Genomic DNA, 23,402 nt, shown 5'->3' with positions numbered 1-23,402 from the left:
GTCTAAGACTAACCTTCACAGTTGGTGTATCTAAACAAATGCATAAAATAACAAACCTGTGAATTTTTTTAGCTCAATCGGTCATCGAACTTGCGAGATTATAATGAAAGAAAAAAACACCCTTGTCACACGAAGTTGTGTGTGTTTAGATGGTTGATTTCGAGACCTCAAGTTCTAAATTTGAGGTCTCGAAATCAAATTCGTGGAAAATTACTTCTTTCTCGAAAACTATGGCACTTCAGAGGGAGCCGTTTCTCACAATGTTTTTTACTATCAAGTTCTCCCCATTACTCGTTACCAAGAAAGGTTTTATGCTAATAAGTATTTTGAGTAATTACCAATAGTGTCCACTGCCTTTTAAAGCATGACCGTTACTTTCAAATTGGTGAAAACTGAACAGTCCAACTCCAGTCGGCTTTTATTCATGAGACATTCGGAGTAGATGATTGTGGTAGTTTGAGTCGGAGCATTGTGTACAGCAGTAAAATGTTTCCTCTTATGAAGAGAGGTTACAATGAGCTACAGATTCTGTGTACTGCAGCAGGATTCTTCTCTGTCAGGAATCTCAGCTGGGCCTTTCCATCTTCACTAACAGCTGTAAACAAAAATAATAAATGAATCAAACTCTTAATCCACAGATGATTTCTGGTGTCAAAGGAAAAGTATAACCTTTGATTTTGGAAACCGTTCGATCGTCTTTAATCCTAAATAAATGTTGATGTATACAATAAAACTAATATATGAAAATTTCATTTCAAAAGGTGGTGGCGTTTTTGAGATACCGCCAAAAATCCGGAGGGTATATGTCCATGCAGGAAGAATAATCCCTATAAGAAAAACACAGTCTGTGACGAGTAAATGTAGCGACACTTCTCAGATTCAAATTTTGGGGGCCATAAAACTTATACATTTTTACATAACCACATTACATCCAAGTGAAATGTTTCTCAAATTGCTTTATACTATTGAAAGCTGCTGTAAGCTTTCTAACCAAAGGTTTCTATTACCATTAATTTTAGGAGGGATTACCAATTTGTCTTTTTACAAATTGGAACATTTGACACACAAGGGAATTCCTTGTTCAATCTGGACCACACAGGGGAGTTCTTTAGAAAAAGGGAATAATAGAACAACAATAGCAGGACCCCACAAAACGGATCGGTATTGTAGTGTGTACACATCTGACTGGTTAATGTTCTTACCTGCTTCATTCTGTAACCATCTCTTCTCTTTGTACAATGCTAAGCAACTCTCAAACTCTTTGTCGCTATAATTATCAACAAATACTGGCAGGAATGGATCCATCGTCTCAAATCCCTGCAAGAAAAGTCATTGATACAAAAAATATAGCATTGCTAAAACTCTTGATTTACAATGTTTTTGTACTGACACAATGATTTGTACAAAAACAAAAACCACGGCTCCCAATTTGGGGGGAAAATCCACAAGACTGCCGGGCCTGGGCCCAATTTCATAGCGCTGCTTAACGGTAAAGCAAGTTTGCGTGCTTACTGTAGCAGAAAAATTTGCTTAAGCCTTAGCGTATTTCACAGGTTAGCAGAAAAACTGGGCAGCCATTTTGCGTGTTTACCGTGGATTTGCATTGTGATGTCATTTATTTTCGTGCGGTAAGCACCGCAAGGTTAGCATGCCTTTTCGTGTGCTTACGGTTAGCAGCACTATGAAATGGAAATTGCAAAGTAAGCACAAAATCGGCCGCTAAGCAGCACTATGAAATTGGGCCCTGTTGTCTTCTGGACCAATTATTGTTTTTACAAGACCAGAACTAAAATCTGAAAAAAAAACCTTCTTTTGTGATGACAATCGTGGACCTAATAGGAGACTTTCCAACGCTAGGCGGCAGCAGACATACCGGGTAAATTTCCATTGTTTACGTAGTTCTGAACATGCGCATAATTCTGAGAACAATGGATTTACCCGGTAAGTCTGCTGCCCTCTATCGTCCCAGAAAGTCTCCCATTGTCCCTTTTGTAAGAAGCACACACACACACACATTATGGCATGCAAAAATGAAGTGGGTAAAAGGTACATCTGGCAGGCAACCAAGCAGGCCCAAAAAGTAGCTAAGCACAACAAAATTATGCTTACTAGAATAAGGTTACCAGGCAAACTAAAATGTCACATGTACAGTTTGTGACTGGTATCCTGCTCATTTCTGCTTAGCAGAAAACTGTTAAGCAATATTTTCTGCTTAAGCAGCTCTATTAAATTGGGCTCAGGTTCTAAAGCCCGGTATCTGGCATTATTCAGAAACCTCAAAGTGGGACGTCAGACATTTGGTCTGGTTCCTTACCTCCTTGTGTAGCAAGTTGAGGGGTTTATAGTCGAATGGCTGAGGGCGACACAAATGTTGATCAACGCTGGTAACTATAGCTCCATTTATCTGGAAGCGAACAAAATACTCAAACACTTGAACACATTGAACTTATTTGAAAATATCAAGCAAAATGTATCATTCAAATAAATTTGAGATATGTTTCTGAGAAAATAGACAGAAGTGGGTGGGGGTCGGATATGAGTTATTTGCAGGTTCTGATCGAGTTTACGGTTGTATGGCTTCAGACTGGCACCCCTGCACAAAGACATTGACAAAATATAGCAAGACCGCCAACAAAGGGCTAAATAGCTCAGTTTGTAGAGCGCCAGTACGTTAATCCAGGTCAGAATCCGGAAGTCCCGCTCCAGTCAATTTTGTTGCTGCTCTGCAGCAAAAAGGAAATCTTACCCAGTTTCCGAGCAGCATTTTCTTGAAGTGTTGTACCATCGTCATTTCCCTGACTGGAATCTGAAGAGAAATGTTAAATAAAATTTTATATTTGAAAACAAGTATACAACTGAAAGCTTGGCTTTTATTGTGTGTCATGAGTAAATATTTGATTTGTTTTCTTCTTCTGTTTAATGCAAGTTGGCCCCAAACAAGGCTTAAAAAAAACTCTTGGTAAGGGCTACAAGAAAAAACATTTAAAGACAGTGGACACTATTGGTAATTGTCAAAGACCAGTCTTCTCACTTGGTGTATCTCAACATATACATAAAATAACAAACCTGTGAAAATTTGAGCTCAATCGGTCGACGAAGTTGCGAGATAATAATGAAAGAAAAAACACCCTTGTCACACGAAGTTGTGTGCTTTTAGATGGTTGATTTCGAGACCTCCAATTCTAAACTTGAGGTCTCGAAATCAAATTCGTCGAAAAATACTTCTTTCTCGAAAACTATGTCACTTCAGAGGGTCCCCTTTCTCACAATTTTGTATACCATCAACCTCTCCCAATTACTCATTACCAAGTAAAGTTTTATGCTAATAATTATTTTGAGTAATTACCAATAGTGTCCACTGCCTTTAAGTTTTAAACTTCGTCTTGCACTTACCCTGTATCCACCAGGCTTCCTCACAATGGTCCTCTCGGAAAAGAATGCATTCACACCTTTAACTGCAACCATCATCTTATATCCGCCGTTGAAGCTCTGGAGTTGCAGCTCTTTTAAGACCACTCCTATGGCATCTGTTGCATTCTTTGGACGTGAAAGTCCCTAGACCATAAGAACAAAATAATAATTTAGGGTATTTGAAAAGCTCTTACTAATTTCCCGAGGAAATTCCAGCCCAGATGTAAATCTTGAAAAATATTTGTTATACCCATAGACATCTTTAAACTAAAGTATTTGAGGGGGAAAAAAATGCACAATCATAAAACTCAATATGGTCCCAACTTGATCCCTGCGCAGGTCACCCTGGTCCAGTGGCTAGACTGCAGGACTTGCAATTACAAGGTTGTAGGTTCAAATCCTCCAAGCTAACTGCTGATTTCACAATTACTAGAATAAGTAGTGTCGTCTAGTTACTGAATCACAATTTCTTGACTTTAAACCAATGTTTGTATGAGAGAGATTTGCTATTGGCCAGCTTGGTATTTATTTATATCCCCTTGTGGGAGTTTGCCGAGTTCCCTTGACTGGTAGATCATCTAAGCAAACCAAACGAAGGTCCATCCCACTGCTATTACTTCTCCTGTAATTGATTTCACAAAGCAATAAAATCCATCGTAAGACAAATTGTCAGTATCGCCGTAGTGATTTGTATTGTGACATCACACTTTACTAAGCAACTATGATTGATTTGCAGGTACCATCAATCTCGGCTCTTTGTGAAATCGACCCCTGCACAGCTTGCCTTACCTGCTCTATAACTGCAAGCAGTGGCTCGTTCTTCTCGGTTGTTTCTCGTTTGCTCCACACGTAGCTCTCACTTGTCTTCAACTTGTTTGAAAAAAAAAATGCAAAATTACACTCTTGAGATTTATCTCTTGGTTTTGTGTTGGTTCTTAAAGGCACTGGACACATTTGGTAATTACTCAAAATATTGGCATAAGAACTTACTTGGTAATGAGCAAAGGAGAGCTGTATTTAGTATAAAACATTGCGAGAAATGAATCCCTCTGAAGTACCGTAATTTTTGAGGTAGTTTCTTACTAAAATATTTAAATTTGTGCGTCTAAAACTGAATTTTCTAATTGTCTTCTATACAAACAAAAGTTGGTGTGGTGTTTGCCGACTATATAATTCAGATTCAGATGTTTTGGTTATAGGTACTGACTTGTGGTAAGAAGTGTTCATTCCTTGCTTTGAACTGCTTGAGCCACTCTGTGGAGAATGCTGGCTGGTCGTACATTCCTTCTTGATGCACTGAATCTATGTAATCAAACCGACCCGTCGCAATCCAAGAAAACGCTGGGAAATAAACAAATCAAGTCAAGGAAGGTAACAATTAAAGGGTCTCTGTACTTTTTGTAGAACGAAAAACACAATGTCTACAGATTTACACTAAACTTACACCGTTTGAAGATAGTGATACTATAAAGCTTCCCTGAAAATATTACTTGCTGAGGAGCTGTAGTTTTTGAGAAATGAGTAAAACAATGTCATGAAAAAACAATTCGTCTCACTGATCATGAGACGAAAATTATTTTAGCTTGTAAAAATGACATTGTATGACATTGTTTTACTTATTTCTAAAAAAACTACAGCATCTCAGCAACTAATATTTTAAGGGAAGCTTTGTATTATAATTATCTTCAAACTGTGTAAGTTTAATGTAACATCTGTGGTCTGGACATTGTGCTCTGTGTTAAAAATATACCCATATCCTTTAAACATGGCTCAATTTTTTTGGGGAAACTCCACAAGCCAACAGGACTTGTACCTCAAAATATTTACTGGACCAAGATTTTATTTACTAGATCAGAGTCAAAATGAGAAGAGACTAGGATCAAAATGAGAAGAGACTAGAATCAAAATGAGAAGAGACTAGAATCAAAATGAGAAGAGACTAGAATCAAAATGAGAAGAGACTAGAATCAAAATGAGAAGAGACTAGAATCAAAATGAGAAGAGACTAGAATCAAAATGAGAAGAGACTAGAATCAAAATGAGAAGAGACTAGAATCAAAATGAGAAGAGACTAGAATCAAAATGAGAAGAGACTAGAATCAAAATGAGAAGAGACTAGGATCAAAATGAAAACATCATTTTATCATCTGAATTATTTTAATTGAACAAACGCCAAGAGAAAAATTTATCTCATCTGTTTTATGGCTGAGACTCAAACTCAACATTTGAACATCAATCTTTTGAGACAAAGATGTTGAATTGAAAAATAGAACAAGACCATCAGACTTGTCCTGTCTCGAGTTTACCGGCCTGATGATGAAATCACTGGCCCCGAGCCAGTGGTCCATGGTAAAATTTGAGCCCTGAAACGAAATATGATATTAACACCAAGCTGGCAACAGCCAATCTCTCTCATACAAACATTGGTTTAATGAGTTGCACAAATCATGAAATCGTGATTCAGTAACTAGACGACACTATTTATTCGAGTCACTGTGAAATCAGCCAAAAGCTTGGTAGGATTCAAACCCACAACCTTGTGATTACAAGTCCCGCAGTCTAACCCCTGCACCACAGTTAATGATTCCGTCTATTTACTCACCACATGGGACATGCACAATGAGCCATCGTTGACTGTGACAATAGTGAATGATGTGACATAATGACATTGTTTTGCCACTGCCCTTGGTGCCGTACAGGACATACCGCATAGGGGGGTGGCTGTAGTTACTAGTGTTCAACAAGCTGATGATATCTGTAGCCGGTTTCCGCACCATGACGGCTGCCTCCTGGAAGGGTACGATCTAGAGAGAAAAAAAAAACAATAGGTAGGAGATTAGGAAAGATCAACTAATTATTATTCAAACTTTTATATTTATTCAGCAAATACTTAAACAAACGTACACGAACACAATAAATTAACATAGGTTTGCATTTAAAGACACTGGACACTATTGGTAACTGTCAAAGACCAGTGTTCTCACTTGGTCAATCTCAACATATGCATAAAATAACAAACCTGTGAAAATTTGAGCTCAATTGGTCGTCGAAGTTGCGAGATAATAATGAAAGAAGAAAAAAACCATTGTCACACAAAGTTGTGTGTGTTTTAGATGGTTGATTTCGAGACCTCAAGTTCTAAATCTGCAAAGGTCTCGAAATCAAATTTGTGGAAAATTTATTCTTTCTCTAAAACTATGTCACTTCAGAGGGAGCCGTTTCTCACAATGTTTTGTACCATCAACCTCTCCCCATTACTCTTCACCAAGTAAGGTTTTATGCTAATAATTATTTTGAGTAATTACCAAGTGTCGACTGCCTTTAAAGGGCAGGTATACGTTTGGTAGTCACTCTTAAAACTAAACCTTTGGTTAGAAGCATGCCTTTTGTTTAATAAAATTTTGCTTACCAGAATAAGGTTACCAGCCAAACTACCATGTCACATGTACAATTTGTGACTGGTATCCTGCTGATTTCTGCTTAGCAGAAATTTGTTAAGCAATATTTTCTGCTTAGGCAGCTCTTCGGCATATGGTTTGGAATTTTTATTCCCACGTCTAAAACTGAAATTTCTTCATTGTCTTCTCTACAAAAGGTTGGTGTGCTGTTTCCATTAGGATGCTTTGCCAAATTTATAGTTTAGATTCCGATCTACAACTCACCAACTTCTCCCAACTCCTTGAATAACCGACTGGTACGATCTTCTTGACTTGGTCCATGGGAATAGTGTAGTACATACCAACATCCTGCACTCCATGGTTTGCCTGGATCACAGATATCAAACAATTGTAGAAATCAACATTAACTTAATCTTAATCAACAGAGTTTTCACCACGATGGTATAAATTATCTTCTTCATAATGACTTATTTATTTGTAAATGTATCTTCTTTTCATGTTTCTAATTTCAAATGTTGATAAGCTGAATTTGAGTCACCGTGTTTGAGTACACTTTTGTTAATCATGGACAATTTGATATGGGCCATCCCCCCCCTTTTTTTTTATTCAAGCAGACTATTTGTTTATTGTATGATCTTTTGTGCAGCAGCTTCCCTTTCAAATCTGTCTCTGAATGCTTTCTGTCGAACAATGGCCACCTTGAGGTGATGCAGGGAAAGTCCAGGCAAATTGAAATACTAAGCTACTGGTTTCTGTATGTTATTGTTTCTGATGTCAAACTTGTGCTTGTTCACTCGTTGTTGTAGCGAACTGTCCAGTTTGTTCATGTGCACTGCTGAGGGAAACGCTGACAGGAGATGGCATATAATAGAACATTGGTCAAGTTACAATTGAATGAGTCTTTGATGGCAAGTGATGGATTGTTTGGTCTGTAACTGTAAGTGCTTCTACTGCTACTTTTTAGCTTTTAATACAGAGATGCCAAGTCCAGAGGCCAGCTATGCGTGAGAATTTTCAAAGCTCACCACCACCCCGCTCTGTTTGTACGGCAGTTTGTAGATTGCGTTTTTGTACACACGAGCGCGATTTGCATTGTCGTTAATTTTATATTTTTCCCGGTCTGGCCCCAATGCGTGAGAAAATGGTTGCTGTGCGTGTGAGCGTGAGACAGAGCCGTAATGCGCGAGTCTCACGCCTAATGCGTGAGACTTGGTAGGTCTGTTAATATGTAATACATGTTCTTACAGGGTTATCTTGTGAAGTCCTGAAGATGTCCGATGGTGGAGCTGTCATTTCTTGAGTACTCACTGCATCATAAACATGGCTGCTTCCAGATAGTGGTCGTAGCCATGGCTAAAAAAACACACACAGGAAAACAAGAACAATTAAATTGAGCACAATAGTGCCAGAGAAATATCCAGTAAAAGATCAAATGGGAGTTTTTATATTAATTCCAGGCCTGGAATTTCATCTTTGAAAATATTGAAAGGGCAAGGCCACTTTTCATTTTGCAAAGGGCACTTCCATTGGGAAAAGGGGAAAATTTTGTAGGGCACCAAGGCCAAGACCAGGGGCAAAGAAGGACATGGTCTGCGTTGCCTGCGTGTTATTCTAGGCCTGGTTGTCACAAAAGCACGAGTGGAATACAGAGAAATATAGTGGTTCTGCGACGCATATCAATCGAGGCCGAAGACCGAACAGGATTTTGGGACGCAGACATACTATAAATATTTTCAAAACTTCAAGTTCCTTGAAATGATTACTTACTCTCCTCAAGGTTGAGATTGACGCTCTTGTACTTCTCATCAAAGTTCTCCCTAAAAAAAAATCAACAAAAGTACATGACGCAGTCAGCTGAAAATTTGCAAACTCAAGAATGAGGTACAAAAATAGCTTTTAACAAATGGTTGGTACGGTTAGTTCACTGAGATTGTGAGGGGTAGGCCTAGTGACAGTGAGGCAAGAGGCGGTAGCTCATTCGAATCAAGTTGGGCTTAGTTTTTATCAAGTTCTTACTAACTTGCCCATCTCGTATACGCCTCAATCACTAATTAATGCAGCTTGGAAAGCCAGTCCGGACTGTCCTTATTTCTAAAATGTGCATTTAAATATTCTGATTCTTTGAGCGCTCATCTTAAACTTTTTTCAAGAGAAAAATAAAGATTGAAAAATGATTAAATGAAGTACTTTTCAGTCATGTTATCAATGTACCATCTTGTTTCTCGACAAGCGACATATTCCGATGACTTCAAAAACTTACTTGTTACCATACAGCTGCAATTTTCACCAACCTTTAGAAAATGTGTTTGTGCAGAGAGAGTCGCAGAGACCAGAGAAAAAGAGATGGGTTCCAAAACAAGATTTAACAAAACAGAAAGTAAATAAACAATAGCTCGACTTCAATTAAAGAATTAGTTGCGATGCCGTAACCCTCTGCACAGATTGCAGAAGCTTCGTAACCCTCCGGCCTGGCGGCCGTCGGGCAAAATGGGGGGTCCAGCGAATGGCACGCACGGGGCTAAACTTTAGACTGCGTGTCTAGTGTTGGATCTGTAAGAGCCAATCTGTAAAAATACAAATTCAAATACAACGAATCTTCATTTATAAGAAGTATAACCTCTGATCCAATTTAACACTTTCATTATCAAAAGCTTGCTAAAAACTCACCGCTCGCACAACATTTTGCAAGTTTCACGGGCGCCGCCATCTTGGAAGTTAGCGTGCCCTCTTGCGGCATAATTTAACCAACTTGACTTAGATTAGAAGAAGTTGACCGTGTTGATGGACTCACCGGAAACCGTCAATTTCGAGCACAACGAATGATCTTGAGTACAACTTTACGCCTGCTGTTTTATCTTACATGAAACCAGTGGGAAGTTTTTAAGGTATTTCAGGGGCCTTTTCCTTCACTTTTTAGGGCATTTTAGTGGCTTGTCGATCAGAAAATCATATAGTCAATCAACACTAGCGTAATACGATCGACTAGTCTTGGTTCAAGACTCGATCTCAGGACTGATTTTAATGTGTTTAATAATATCTCCCCATGATGATCCAAAACAACACAACAAGAGGGAGGGAGTGCTCTCTAACCATGAGTGTGTTTTGGCGACCCACAACCAGAAACATTGGTCATCGGTTGAGTTGAGTGTTTTCGTGTGTTCGATTGAGTGCGGTGAAGATGCTGTTCAGACCATGTTCAGACAATTGCTGCAACATATGCGAACAAATTTCCCAGGGCACATGTCGAGTAGGATTCTACTCTACTCTACTCACTGAGCAACTGGTACTCGTCAGCGCCTCAGCGTGTTACTAAGACAGAGCTTTCCAAAAGGTTTGCTTCATTTTTCCAAGACAAGATAGCACTACTACGAACACCACGTGCTGACCCTAGACCTGGCCCACAGGCTGGCTCCAAAGATGAGAGTCATGTGTGTTGCCTTCGGAAATTCAATCAAGTGTCAGAGGCCGACATTCGCACTATCATAAAGTCAAAGAAGATCAAAGCCTGTGCTCTGGACCCTGTTCCTGCCTGTGTCTTCACAAAATGCCTCGACAGTCTTCTACCTGCCATCACTGACATGGTGAACCAATCTCTGGAGATTGGTGTGTTCCCCACCTCACTTAAATCAGCTATGATAATACCAACACTGAAAAAGCCAAGTCTAGATCCAGAGGAGCTGAAGAACTTTCGACCAATATCCAACCTTCCATTTTTAGGAAAGATAATGGAACGTGCTGTATGCATGCAACTCATGGCCTACCTGACTAGCAACTCTCTTCTTCCCTCCAGGCAGTCAGCCTACCGACGCCATCACAGTGTAGAGACTGCTCTGGTAAGAGTGTACAATGATCTTCTTCAATCCCTGGATAAGCAACAAGAAGCGGTCCTCATCCTCCTTGACATGACTGCCGCATTTGACACTGTCGACCACCAGATTCTACTTTCTAGGCTCAACAATCGATTCGGAGTGACTGGTGTAGCACTGAACTGGTTTTCTTCCTATCTCTCAGGAAGAGAACAAAGAGTCCTCATTCAAGGTACATCTTCGGATCCATCTCCATTGCTTTGGGGTGTGCCCCAAGGATCTGTAGTAGGACCAGTTCTTTTCATCTGTTATACAACACCAGTTCAAGATTTAATTCATGCGCATGGTTTCTCCACTATGATATACGCAGATGACACACAACTCTATATTTCCATGAAATCTTCAAATCGGGACCAGATGATGGGGAAGCTTGACACCTGTCTGAAGGAGGTTAGAAGCTGGATGGGCTGCAATCATCTGGTCCTTAATGACAACAAGATGGAAGTTCTTCATGTAGCTTCCAAATTCAGACCATGTCAAGAGCTCTCCCCGATCAATATAGACAGTGGTCAGGTCACATCTTCAACATCAGTGCGTGACCTGGGTGTCATCATTGACAAGAATCTGAACATGAGTCGTCACATCAACATAGTCTGCCGAAACGCCTCTCTTGCTCTGAGAAGGATTGGAAAGATTCGCTCCTTCTTAAACAAAACTACTACTGAAACCTTGATTCACGCCTTTGTCTCATCTCTTCTAGATAACTGCAACAGTCTCCTGTACGGCATTCCTGATAAAGACCTCTCTAAACTCCAAAGAATTCAGAATTCAGCAGCACGGCTCATCGCTAGATCAAAGAAGCAGAACCACATCACCCCCATTCTACAAGAACTCCACTGGCTTCCTGTCAATGCTCGCATACAGTACAAAGTCCTGCTCCTCACGTTCAATGCTGTCCATGGTTTCTCCCCTCATTACATTTCTGAACTGATAACGCCATACACCCCAACAAGGTCACTTAGATCCTCTTCACAGCTTCTCCTACAAGTTCCCCCATACAGAACAAAAACGTACGGTAAAAGAACCTTTGCTTTCAGCGCACCCACACTTTGGAACTCTCTTCCTGCTACTCTCCGTTCCCAGATAAACCCGGATCTCTTCAAATCCCATCTCAAAACTCACTTATTCACTAAATCTGTTTTGTAATATTGTATTGTTTAGTTAAATTGTTGCTTTCTCTTGTATAAATTAATTTGTTTATTTGTTTTGTAAAGCGCATTGAGAGTACTTGCAGTACTGAATTGCGCTATAAAAGCATTTCTTATTATTATTATTATTATTATATGCGTGTTACCAGTGCTTAGTCTGTTCCCCTTAACTGTATTGTGAATTGACTACTACGTATGTGTACCTGGGTGACTCGTTTCCACACTTGTGCGTATAGACAATGAAAACTTGATGAAAACCGCAAACACATCAAAAACGCGGTAACGTGGTTGGGCTTTTTCTTCATACATTTTTCTTTGTGCAGTGTGAGATGAACATGCCGACTTAATGCCTGGAATATGCCACCAAAAAGCAAGAAACCGAAAGTGGACTTCACCAAACTTGTTAATACTTTTAAGGAGCGTGACGACCAACACACTACGTACTCCTCTGCCTGGAGTAAGGCTTATTCTTCTGACTTTGTACAGTCCCGCATTTTAAATATAAACGAGAAGTTTGGACTTGTTGTTAGCAAGTTTGGGTTACAACCTGTAATACAAGTATTAAGCGTAATTGGAAATTCAGATCCACGGGAAGTATCTCCCAAGTATGTCGGTGAAACTCTTGGACTTTCAGTCACCCTATGTGAATTAGTGTTAAAGCTCCAACTTCAAAGTAGCTCTTCTAAGCCAGAAACCGCCACCGCCACCGCCACCGCCACTACCCTTACAACTTCAACTTCAACAAGTTCTTCTACGACGACGATTCTTTCACCAGTCACTGCCTCTGGCTCTGCTGCTTGTGCTAGTGCTGGTTCTAGTTCTCAATGTTCTACAAGTAAAACCAGTGCAACTACAATTAGTACCGATAGCACATTGTTTACTCCGCCAAGTTTGAAGTGTTTGAAGTGTTTTTCCAAACTTACCAAAGATCAGACCAACCGGTAAACCGACTGGAAAAGTTTCCGTATGGCGCCACCACTTTTTCATTCAAATGAAATAATATTGTATTTAATTAACCTTAATGAGATATCCCTTTTTGTAAAAATTAGTGAAAAAATGGTGGCGCCATACGGAAAGTTACCCAACCGACTTGTTGTGGAGTCAGTCAGTTGGGCTTTGCCTTTTGGTTGGGGTCCAGACCATACACTGCTGACAATGCAGCGCTTGCTACTGAATGAGGTGCATGCTGGTCTAGCTAGCGATCAAACTTGATCACTAGCTAGACCAGCATGCACCTTAAAACTTACTGTCCGGTCGTGTGGTGTAAGGCAATATCTCTTTAAAATAATAATGCTTGATTAAATGCTTGATGTTGTTTCTATTTTTCCCTTGCACCAGTTTTGTTTAGCAAGCTCTTCAAGTTCAACCTTCCACGATGACTGAGTTTGTCGTCAAAGACACTATTGTGATCAACACGCAATCTTGTGGTGAATGCTACATTGATCTGTGCCTTGGTGACATCACCCGATTGGACAAAAAAGACAAAGTTGACGTCATCTGTGTTTCAGTCTTTGGAAGTAAGTATCAATTACAAATCCATGTACAAGCCGGTCAGGTTTGAACAGTGGTATCTTTCCTTGCCTTCCACGGGACCCCGATTTGTATCCCACCAGGGGCACTATGTGGATTGAGATACCATAAAATTAACGCTGTTGCCACTGGGGTGGATTTCACACAGAAAAAGTTCAGACTAGTCTTATCTCGAGTTAGGACGAGAGATACTCGTCCTTACTTAGGACTTGCGCTAGGCTTTTAAGAACTCAAGTTTGGACTGTCGGACAATAGAAACACAGAGCATAATAACTATATAACTAATTGTACTAGATATATCACAAGTAGTGCACTTTGAGCAAGTGCCATGAGCGCCTGCATAGGCGGATAGGCCTACTTTGATTATTATTATCTTTGTGAAATCCACCCCTGGTTCCCCATCCCTACTCATTGCTTTGTCAGCTGCTATGATGAGAAGTACTTTAAAAGCAATCACTCTGCCTTATATCCAGTTTTATCTTTCATTCATAAATACCCCAGACAGTTACGCTACTCCTATTGGTGGAGAGTGCGTCACGTGGGGGTGTTTAAACGGTTGATAATGACCAGCTGGAGCTTTTTATAACCGGCTCGCTTCCGCGTGTCGGGCGCACACGTACGCCAATATTATCACGCGGAAAAAAAAAATTAAACCTTGCAGGATCATTGCCGTGCGATAATAACACAGCAACGACCCTGCCGGTTTTAAACGGATGTTAGAGAACTCGTCGCTACCCTTTTATTCTCTTATTTTTGTTTGTACATTTCAGGTAGCTATCAACCGACTCCCCACACATTGATTGGTTCACTTCATACCAATCTAGGCTTGAGTATCAAACAGCTCTCTGAGAACAAGGTCGAGGATCTCCGCCATGCTTACATGTGTTGGATATCGCAGCCCCTCCCTGATCATCTGCCGTACAGGAAGCTTTTGTGTTTTGAGAACAGGTTTGTCTTGGGTAGGGTTTGGGTTGCAGGGTCGGATAGAGACAGGGGGTTTAAGGCTGTCCTAACTGAGATGTTGTTTCTCTGTTTTGACAGAAAATCTTTTTTTTTAACCCAGCAGCAGAGTTTGGGTTCAAATCGGGGTTGTGACACTTGTGTCAATGAGCAAGGCACAATTTGTAATTGCCTCATAAAAAGTTGGGAAGGTATTGCATGCTGCTCTTCTAGCCAGGCTTCTTGTGGATAATACCCATGCCTACTTCCTTATGGACTATGAAAAGGGTTACCCTGTTTCAGCCCCAGGAGAAGGTAGCACTGGGTCCCTGGTTGCAGTTGCTTTGGATCAATAGACCAAATTAGTTAATTGTATATGTAGCCCTGGCCTTGAAGTGGCTACCGGTGTTAGGCGATTTCTCATTAAAATAAAATAAAATGTTTTAAGGTTTCCCGAAATCATCACGGCGATCAACACTGTGTAAAAACTTGCTAAAACCACTTCCATACTGAATTTGTTAATTTGTGCAAAATGTTAATGATGTGGTTTTTTTCTTCTACTTCTACTAGTGGCAGACGAGTACGTCCCCATGAAATGGTGGGAAATGTATTCCGATGTCTGGTACCTGTACTCAAAAATGAGCCAGGGACAGTCATTTCTCCATTACTCAATACAGGAGCACAGGTAAGGACAGTTTCCGTATAACTCGTGTCCGAATGGTGGCTACAGCTAGGGCTACAGCTGGATTTCCATATCACCATGCGTTGAGTTATAGGACGTCCCTAGAAACACCCTTAGCAACAGCCGCAGTCATAGCTGTAGCTGCCCATTCGGATAATGGGGAAGGTCATTAGTGAGAGCATCAGCAGCATTTAAAGATGGACATTTGTCAAGAGTCCAGCAACACCCATACATGTATTTTTTACCACATGAGCTAACTCTCGGTATCACTTCCGGGGGTATACGCAATTCGTCCTGCACAGTGGTAACCGGCATTCTGTCACATTTGTTGCGCCAAAGTTTTAAGATGCTTTATAGGTGGGTTGTAACGGCTTCTTTAAAAGTCTTACTGTCCGTGATGGATATGATGTCTGTGGTGGTAATGTGTTCCAGTCTATAATAACTGTTTTGGGTATGAATGAGTATACCTCTGGAAGTGATACAAATGTTTTTGAGAGCGCCTGCCCTCAAATTCAAGTCCTGCCTCTTAGTTCGCCCCAGTGTTCCTGACTTGATTGGAAGCATTTTGCGCACCAGCACCTTGTAAACTATTACATGGTGCTTTGTAAAGGAACAGGTCTTATAATTCAAGCGTAGTCCCACATACCTAGCAGGAAGTACTGTATGTTACAGGTTCAGGAGCGTCACTGGGTGACGAATATACAGGCTATATAAGAAGCCACTCTTATTTATTATTATTTATTTATTTGAACTCTCCTTAGGGCATGGATGAGGCCAGAATGCTTGGCGGTATAGTGGATGCTGCTGTGAAGTGGATGAAGGCTGGACTGCCACTCAAACGGCTGAAGATTGTGCTTTATGCCTCCGTCGTCAAAGGCAAAGTGATTTCCATTAAGATGAGGGACCCTGATGGGATTCTGAAGACCTTTGAAAACCTAAAGAAGAGATACAACAAGTTGGAGCTGATTCCAATGGTGAGCTTGGATCTTGTTTGTTTATTCAATAAGTCACTCAATCACAATCAATCGATTAATTATTTTCAAATCGGTTAAAAGAACCATAAAATTTGGCCAAGAACATGTAGAGTGAACAAATCAAGACAACCTCGCCTAACAGTATTTCAACCTCCTGACGATGACTAGAGCAAGCTAGTCGAAACGTTTAGACCAATTTGAGAACTGACTCCGCGGTATTACAGTTAATCACGATCCTAGCCTATTTTCTATACCATCCGTTCGGGTAATAGTTTAAAAAGCAGGACAGTTCTTTTCAGAACGGATTAGTCTCCCGAACATCTACTCCGCGGTAGTAGAATAAAGCAAGACAGTTCTAAGAACAAACTCTACCTGGCAAGTAGATACACACATGGGGTTACCGCAAACCAAATATATATTGATACCTCACCATGCAATGCCTCAAATCCTATAAACTAAGACAACCTCAATTATTTTTTGATTTTTGTTTACAAGGTGGTTCCTCTTGAGTATGACATCTACTTATCTCACAGCCCTGAGGATGCTGAGACGGCGTCTCTAGTCGAGGCCAAGTTTAGAAGCTTCAAGCCGAACATCAGGATCTACAAATGCACCAAAGTCCTGGATGAGTCATCTTGGCAGGAGGATATGTTTAAAATCATGTCACGATGCGCCAGGGTTGTCCCAAGTAAGGCTCGTTTTCTAGGCTAAACACCGCAGCAGAGGGATCAATCACCTTAAGGGATTTGATACCTTTTGTAGATCAAGTTTTTGGCCATGACATAAATGTTTGTAATAAAATGTACCTGTTGAGGTTTCACAGCTTCATTAACCTTTTGAGAAAAAAATTCAAATCACAAAGCAATGTTTTCAGGTTGTACATGCTAAATGCAGATTGGTTGAGGGATTTATACATGTATGTCAGAAGGAGGAGTTTGAATTCTATGTGTTTGGAAACAGTTAACCAATGAAGTGTACAGAGATTGGCGTGATATGTTCGCAGGTTCATGGGCGAGTGACAAGTCGAGCAGCGGAGATTTGAATAAGTTGGAGCTTTAAAATTTGTGAGGTAGGCAGAGAAGGTTGTCGCATAAGTCCAGACGGCATGAGATGAAACCATGAACCAATCGTACAGGCTTGATCTTCTTTGAGACGTGGATCTTTTTTTTTTACTCTACAGTCCTGAGCCCCGCATTTCTAGGGAACAGCGACTGTATAGATTTGTTCAACTTGGCGCTGTGTGTCAACAGACGAGCCCAGCGTGATCTCTTAGCACCCATCTACGTAGAGGAAGTCAAGGACATGCCTACCTACATGGGACTAGTGCAGTATATTGACTGTAGGTAAGCAAGCAAGAATGACAAAATGTTTTGCTGTGTTGGGGCAAAAAACATTTAGGTTGTCTTGATTTATATGATTTGAGGCACTGTATAGATTCGTTCAACTTGGCGCAGTGTGTTAACAGACGAGCCCAGCGTGATCTCTTAGCACCCATCTACATAGAGGAAGTCAAGGACATTCCTACGTACATGGGACTAGTGCAGTATATTGACTGTAGGTAAGCAAGCAGAATGACAAAATGTTTTGCTGTTTTGGGGCTTTTCAGTGAGCTGAACTATCATGATGGAACACCAGAGGGCATTGTTAAAAAAAAAACTGATTTGCCCATGAAGCGCTACAGGTGTGGATTTACTGCAGTTATCAATTACATTCTATTGGTTGAGTTGTAGTGTAGCATCGCAGATTACATTTATTTTTGGTCAGTAAAAGGTTTGTCCTGGCCCACAGATTTAGAACTAGCAGGTGAACAAATAAGTAGGCAGTTTGTCAAAGGACTGATGGCAAAATTAGCCGGTGGCAAAGGACCCAGTAGCCGGTGAAATTGATAGCAGTGAGCACATCCGTACAACACTGCCAGTTACCACATAAGAACAATTTGCATCAAGGCTACTCCTGTGGGCGAGTTGGTGACTCCCTAAAGGGCTTGTTGTTGTTGTTGTTGTTGTTGGTTTTTTTAAGGCTCTTAACAGTGACAAGACCACACTGTTTGAAAATTGGATGGAAAAACAATTGCCTCTTACTGAGAGCAAGCGTGCAATTTCATCCTTGAGAGGGCAAGGCGATTTTCATTTGGCAATGGGCACTTCCATTGTAAAATCTTACAGTCTATGGGGTGCTTTTGAAGGGGCACCAAGGCAAAGACCAGGGGCAAGGGAGGCCATGGCCACCGGGGCTTCTGTGTAATTCCAGGCCTTGTGAATGATAAGACTCGTTGTTTGGTGTATCACTATTAAAATAAAACGGGTACCAACTACCATACTACCTGTTAAAAATGTTATAATTTCTAACAAAAAAAAACACATGTTTTTTCTTTCTGCAAATACTTACAGCCCAAAAGAGGAAAAAAAGATCAGCGACGGCTGCCAGCACCTAGTGCAATCTCTGGAGCATGCTAGCATGAAAGTCCATACGGAGATGGTGATGGCCGATGCCTCTCCTATTCACTATGATGTCTTTGTATCGTACTCTCATCGGGATTCCAGGCTAGCAAACCCCATTGTGGAGAAGCTTCAGAAGCTGAACCCAAAACTCAGGATATTTTTCGATGTGCAAGAACTCAAGGCTGGTAAAAAGACATTTTATGTATTTGTTTGACCAAAACCACAACTTTATCAGTGAAATCTCAAACTGTGGCTTATTTACCCAGTCCGCACCGATAAAAAGTCTTCAATCCGTTTCATAAACCATACACTCTCCATTTGTTTTACCCCAACTCTGAAAATGTTACCATGCCAGCATGGCAGATGTTTTATCATTTTGGACCAAAATTTACAAAATTCAAAATTCCTAACCCAGTCAGCACATGTTTTTTAAAAGCATAAAATATCTTCAGTAGTTTGTTCTGTATGATTTGAACCATAACAATCAACAAATTTGTTTTTACCCCAAATCTGAAAATTTCACCATGTCGGCATAGTGGTTTTTTGGGACAGGTTTTGGACCAGAAACCAAAAAAATCTCAATAAATCTCAGAACTTGTTGAACCGTTACAGGCACTGCTTGGCAGCGGATGTTATACCATGCTATAGATGGCTGCCGTTCCTTTGTGGCCCTAGTGTCAAACAGCTACATGAAGTCAGCTATGTGTATCGAGGAATTCAACTTGGCACAGGCAAAGCACTGCTCAACTGTGAGTTGGAATGAATTGGAATGAATTGTCAATATGTGCCCCAGGATGTTTAGACTTTGACCAGTGTCAATTTTGTTATTTAGGTAATCGGTGAAGCAATATTTAATAATAACCACTCCCTTGTTGCTTTACCAAACTTTTTCAAAACTGAACTATGATAAATATCTTTGGAATGTCTATTTATGGATGCAGTCAGTTGACAAAATAGGGAAACCACTGGCATTTGAACTTCATAGCTCAATTGGTAGAGCGCAGGCCTGTTAAACCAGAGGTTGCTGGTTCAAATCCCGCTACGGTCAATTTAGCTTTTCATCCTGAACAGGTTTGCAATCTCCGTCACATCCCAGTGTGTATTGAGCCTCTTGTGGATCCACTGCCTAAATAGCTCAGATGGTAGAGCGCCGTCTTGTTAATCCGAAGGTTGCTGGTTCCAATCTTGCTTTAGTCAATTTTGTATTTCATCCTGAACAGGTTTGCAATCTCCGCCACATCCCAGTTGTGTATTATGCCACTTCTGGATCCACCGCCAGACATCACACTAAGTAACTCATCTGGTAGAGCACCGGCATGTTAATCCAGAAGTTAATGGTTCAAATCCCTCTTTAGTCATTTTTCTCTTTCATCTTAAACAGGTTTGCAATCTCCGCCACATCCCTGTGTGTATTGAGCCACTTGTGGATCCACTGCCAGAGTTTACACAGATCAAGATGATCAACGCCACTCCAGGGGTGTACGACCGGGCTGTGGAGATCTTCTGCTCCTCCTTGGTGAGCTGGATCGGCGGCGGAACTATCAATCCTCAAATGGAGACAATCTTAAGTAAGAAGAAAGTAAGTAATAATCAACAATACGCAGTTCTTACAAACTGCTTTATTTACTCCCGATGATGGGCGTCTCAAAGCACTCAGTATTTTTTCTGAAAGTTTTGTGGAGCTATGTTTTTTAAATATGAGACCTATTCCTTACATAGCACCATGTAATGCGGCCAATCAAGCCAGAAACACCTTCTTTTTTTCGATAAGTACACTAGGTTCTTTCACGTGTATTACACAACACACGGGACCTTTAGCTTTACATCTTATCCGAAGGACGAAGCAATAATTGCTAAGTGTCTTGCTTAAGGACTCGAACCCACACCCCGCTGATCGAGACACCATTTATTGCATAAATACAGGCATTATATTTTTCCTCCTTTAGTCTGATTTCCCATTTATTAATTCCTTGGACAAATCTGGAAAGAATGGGTTTAAATAGCCTATGAGTCTTTGAAAGCCTACACCAACGTATGTAGTTCAGCCGCTGTACTCAATAAAATTTTCCTACTTTTTTGACTTCATGAAGTAATACAGAAATTTAACATGCATTCGTTTCATAGAGTGTTGTCGTCGATGCTTCAGATTATGCAGTCGAGTGCCGACGACTGAAGTTCATCCAAAAATGTGGTGACCCGGAAGACATCCTCAGAAAAGACGACAGCAAAATTGTAGTACCTCCATCCATCAAGGGTTTGTTCCGTTCCGAGGCTGTCACAAAGCCACCTTCAGCTGATGCGCCGTGTGACATTGCTTTCAGCTACGCACCGGAGGACAAGAAGTATGTTATGTTCATGTCCAGGGTGCTTCAACTCGCCAGCCCGGGGCTCGTGATCAAAGCCAGTGCAGACACAGAAACTGAACGTCTTGCCTTGATGGAGTCAGCACGGAAGGTGGTCGTCTTCCTCTCCGTGTACTATATGGAGTCGGTAGAGCAGATCGAGGAGCTCCACACCGTTCTACTCCGCCAGAGGTACCAGAGTCACACCCCTGTCCTCTTCCCGATCATCATCCATAATCTGCCGCAGCTCCCGACCTACTTCCATCTGATTCCTTGTGACTTCAATCTGTGCGACCCGATGTGGATCTACCTTTATGCCAAGTATCGGGTGGCCATTCCTTGGGAGTTTGAAGATGTTCTTCGCAAGATGTCCAAATCTTCCAAGGAGAGATGCATAGATACGTCATCCTCGATCGGTATCATTACAGCAATACACAGTCTGCTGGAACAACTCAAATATGAAAGGCAGGTGGAAAACTTTTCTTTTGAATATATTCACATTTTTTTATGCAGGGTTTGTCCGTTGACCTTTTTAGTTTAGTGACTGGCCAGCAGGACCAGTTTACTTACCATTTCACAGCTCAGTCAGCTTTTTCACTAGTCCATAATTTATATTAAATAGAGATACTTTTTCATTTTGAACTTGTCAAACGGACCACTTTGAGTGTAATTTGACTGGTCCAAAGGCCTTTTCATACACAATATCAACATCTACCCGCAAATGTATCCATTTATACCCCTTGGTGAAGAGAAGCGTTCATAGTAAAACACGCTGCTTAAGGACACGTCACACAAGTGCCATGACCTGGATTGGAACCCACACTGCAATGACTTAACCACCAAAACTTGAATTCGATGCTCTAAACTACTTGGCCATGTTCTGAGTGGTTTCTTACCAGTAAATGCTTCCTTTTATTTATTACTTTCAACAGTGAGACTCCTAAACCTCCAAGGCTACGGGATCAACCGATGCTCTTGAACGTGATGCTGCTTCGTTCAGAGCTGACCAGACTCAATAAGGAAGTCAATTTACCTGAGATTGAGGTTGACACCAAGGAGGGACAACAAGACAGCATTCACTGTTCAGATGAGAATGTAAGACTGTGTGTTTTTGTTCTAAAGACATAATAAGGAACAAAACACTGTTTTCTATGGTAGCATTTTTAATAATAACAAGACACTGGACACCTTTGGTAATTGTCAAAGATCATTCTTCTCACTTGGTGTATCTCAACATATGCACACACAAAAACTGTGAAAATTTAAACTCAATTGGTCGTCGAAGTTGCCAGATAACAATTGAAGAAAAAACACCCTTGTCACACGAAGTTGTGTGCTTTCAGATGCTTGATTTCTGAAACTAAATTAGTGTAAAATTACTTCAGAGGAGCTGTTTCTCACAATGTTTTATACTACAAACAGCTCTCCATTGCTCATTACCAAGTAAGCTTTTATGCTAACAATTATTTTGAGTGATTACTAATAGTGCCCAGTGCCTTTAATACAAATTTTGCAATACAGCTTATCTCTATACTTGCTTTTTATATCTGGGGTTAGGCTGTTTTCTCATGGACAGGCAGAGACTGGTGTCTCCAATGTATCTTTATTATCGGTATTCTGATCTATGGTCCTTTGATTTCTTCTGCAGTACTTACTAAACATCGTCAAGGAATCATCAACGGGAAGTGTCAACACAAAAGCCCCGATTGCAAATGCTGCTGATTTATAGGGCCACACTCTGGATGTTCATAGCTACAGTGAGAACTCTATCCTGACCATGTAGACATCCAATGCCACACTCCGAGGCTTGTGAATTATGCCAGATACCAGCCTGACCTGGGCCCAATTTCATAGAGCTGCTAAGCACAAAAATTTGCTTAGCATGAAATTTCTTCCATGATAAAAACAGGACTATCTACCAAATTTCCATTTGTTGTATGTTGCTTCTTACTGGTATTTAGCTGGTGTATGCTTGTCCTGAAAATCATGTGGAAATTTGGTTGGCATTCCTGTTTTTATCAAGGGAGAAATTTAATGCTAAGCAAATTTTTGTGCTTAGCAGCGCTATGAAATTGATCCCTGATGGTCGGATCCTGAAAAATTAACTTAGCATTCATTTCACAAGGAGATTTGCAGTTCTACACAGTTCTACACATAGGCCTTCTTCTGACCAAACACCGATGTATTACTTTTGAACTTTTTTAGAAGGTCACAGTAAATACTTGATATTTGTCACTTATTTTTAGACTTTTATATGAACAGTTGTATTGCACAAGAGAGCACTATTCTTTCCCTTTTATATTACATTCTTTTATTTTAAATGTACATGAAATTTGTTCTTCAGTGCCAGTATTTTGTGCATTTAGTAATCATAGATGTTAAAGACAGTGGACACTAATGGTAATTGTCAAAGACCAGTCTTCTCACTTGGTGTATATCAACATATGCATGAAATAACAAACCTGTGAAAATTTGAGCTCAATTGGTCGTCGAAGTTGCAAGATAATAATGAAAGAAAAAACACCCTTGTAACACAAAGTTGTGTGCGGTTAGATGGTTGATTTCGAGACCTCAAGTTTTAAACTTGAGGTCTCAAAAATCAAATTCGTGGAAAATGACTTCTTTCTCGAATACTACGTCACTTCAGAGGGAGCCGTTTCTCACAATGATT

At 40.5% G+C, this 23,402-nt stretch overlaps 2 protein-coding genes across 4 annotated transcripts; one reads left to right on the top strand and one right to left on the bottom strand.

Annotated features, from left to right (window-relative positions):
• Nucleotides 1-363: 363 nt before the first annotated feature.
• On the bottom strand, nt 364-9,530 carry LOC117295261 (28S ribosomal protein S29, mitochondrial-like). Of its 2 annotated transcripts, XM_033777807.1 has the most exons (12): nt 9,477-9,530; nt 8,577-8,626; nt 8,055-8,162; nt 7,074-7,175; nt 6,014-6,215; nt 4,619-4,752; nt 4,201-4,281; nt 3,394-3,555; nt 2,747-2,806; nt 2,315-2,404; nt 1,203-1,317; nt 364-595 (listed from the first exon to the last, which is right to left on the bottom strand). In XM_033777807.1, the coding sequence occupies exons 1-12, from the start codon at nt 9,514-9,516 to the stop codon at nt 510-512; spliced, it is 1,230 nt and encodes a 409-aa protein (XP_033633698.1). In that variant the 5' UTR covers nt 9,517-9,530; the 3' UTR covers nt 364-509. The 2 variants fall into 2 exon arrangements, with proteins under 2 accessions (XP_033633698.1, XP_033633697.1); XM_033777806.1 differs by lacking the exon at nt 364-595 and having other exon boundaries at nt 797-1,317.
• Nucleotides 9,531-9,589: 59 nt separating this feature from the next.
• On the top strand, nt 9,590-22,605 carry LOC117295905. Of its 2 annotated transcripts, none has more exons than XM_033778691.1 (13): nt 9,590-9,694; nt 13,162-13,340; nt 14,124-14,301; nt 14,863-14,977; nt 15,736-15,948; nt 16,444-16,636; nt 17,129-17,291; nt 18,339-18,574; nt 19,002-19,138; nt 19,771-19,968; nt 20,514-21,196; nt 21,664-21,826; nt 22,380-22,605. In XM_033778691.1, exons 2-13 carry the CDS (start codon nt 13,199-13,201, stop codon nt 22,458-22,460), a joined length of 2,502 nt encoding a protein of 833 aa, XP_033634582.1. In that variant the 5' UTR covers nt 9,590-9,694; nt 13,162-13,198; the 3' UTR covers nt 22,461-22,605. The 2 variants fall into 2 exon arrangements, with proteins under 2 accessions (XP_033634582.1, XP_033634583.1); XM_033778692.1 differs by lacking the exon at nt 9,590-9,694 and adding an exon at nt 12,614-12,658.
• Nucleotides 22,606-23,402: the final 797 nt, after the last annotated feature.

This window comes from Asterias rubens, chromosome 10 (genome assembly GCF_902459465.1).
Source record: "Asterias rubens chromosome 10, eAstRub1.3, whole genome shotgun sequence".
Taxonomy (NCBI): domain Eukaryota; kingdom Metazoa; phylum Echinodermata; class Asteroidea; order Forcipulatida; family Asteriidae; genus Asterias; species Asterias rubens.
Note: the sequence above shows the minus strand (reverse complement) of the source record. Positions and strands in the feature narration are given on the sequence as shown.

Coding starts and splice junctions, on each gene's coding strand:
- LOC117295905 (XM_033778691.1), top strand. CDS start 13,199: ATGACTGAGTTTGTCGTCAAAGACACTATTGTGATCAACACGCAATCT. Junction 16,637..17,128: donor ATGCGCCAGGGTTGTCCCAA/GTAAGGCTCGTT, acceptor TTTACTCTACAG/TCCTGAGCCCCGCATTTCTA. Junction 19,139..19,770: donor AGGCAAAGCACTGCTCAACT/GTGAGTTGGAAT, acceptor CATCTTAAACAG/GTTTGCAATCTCCGCCACAT.
- LOC117295261 (XM_033777806.1), bottom strand. CDS start 9,516: ATGGCGGCGCCCGTGAAACTTGCAAAATGTTGTGCGAGCG. Junction 4,282..4,618: donor ATGAACACTTCTTACCACAA/GTCAGTACCTAT, acceptor TTTTCAAACAAG/TTGAAGACAAGTGAGAGCTA. Junction 1,318..2,314: donor TCAACTTGCTACACAAGGAG/GTAAGGAACCAG, acceptor CTTTTCTTGCAG/GGATTTGAGACGATGGATCC.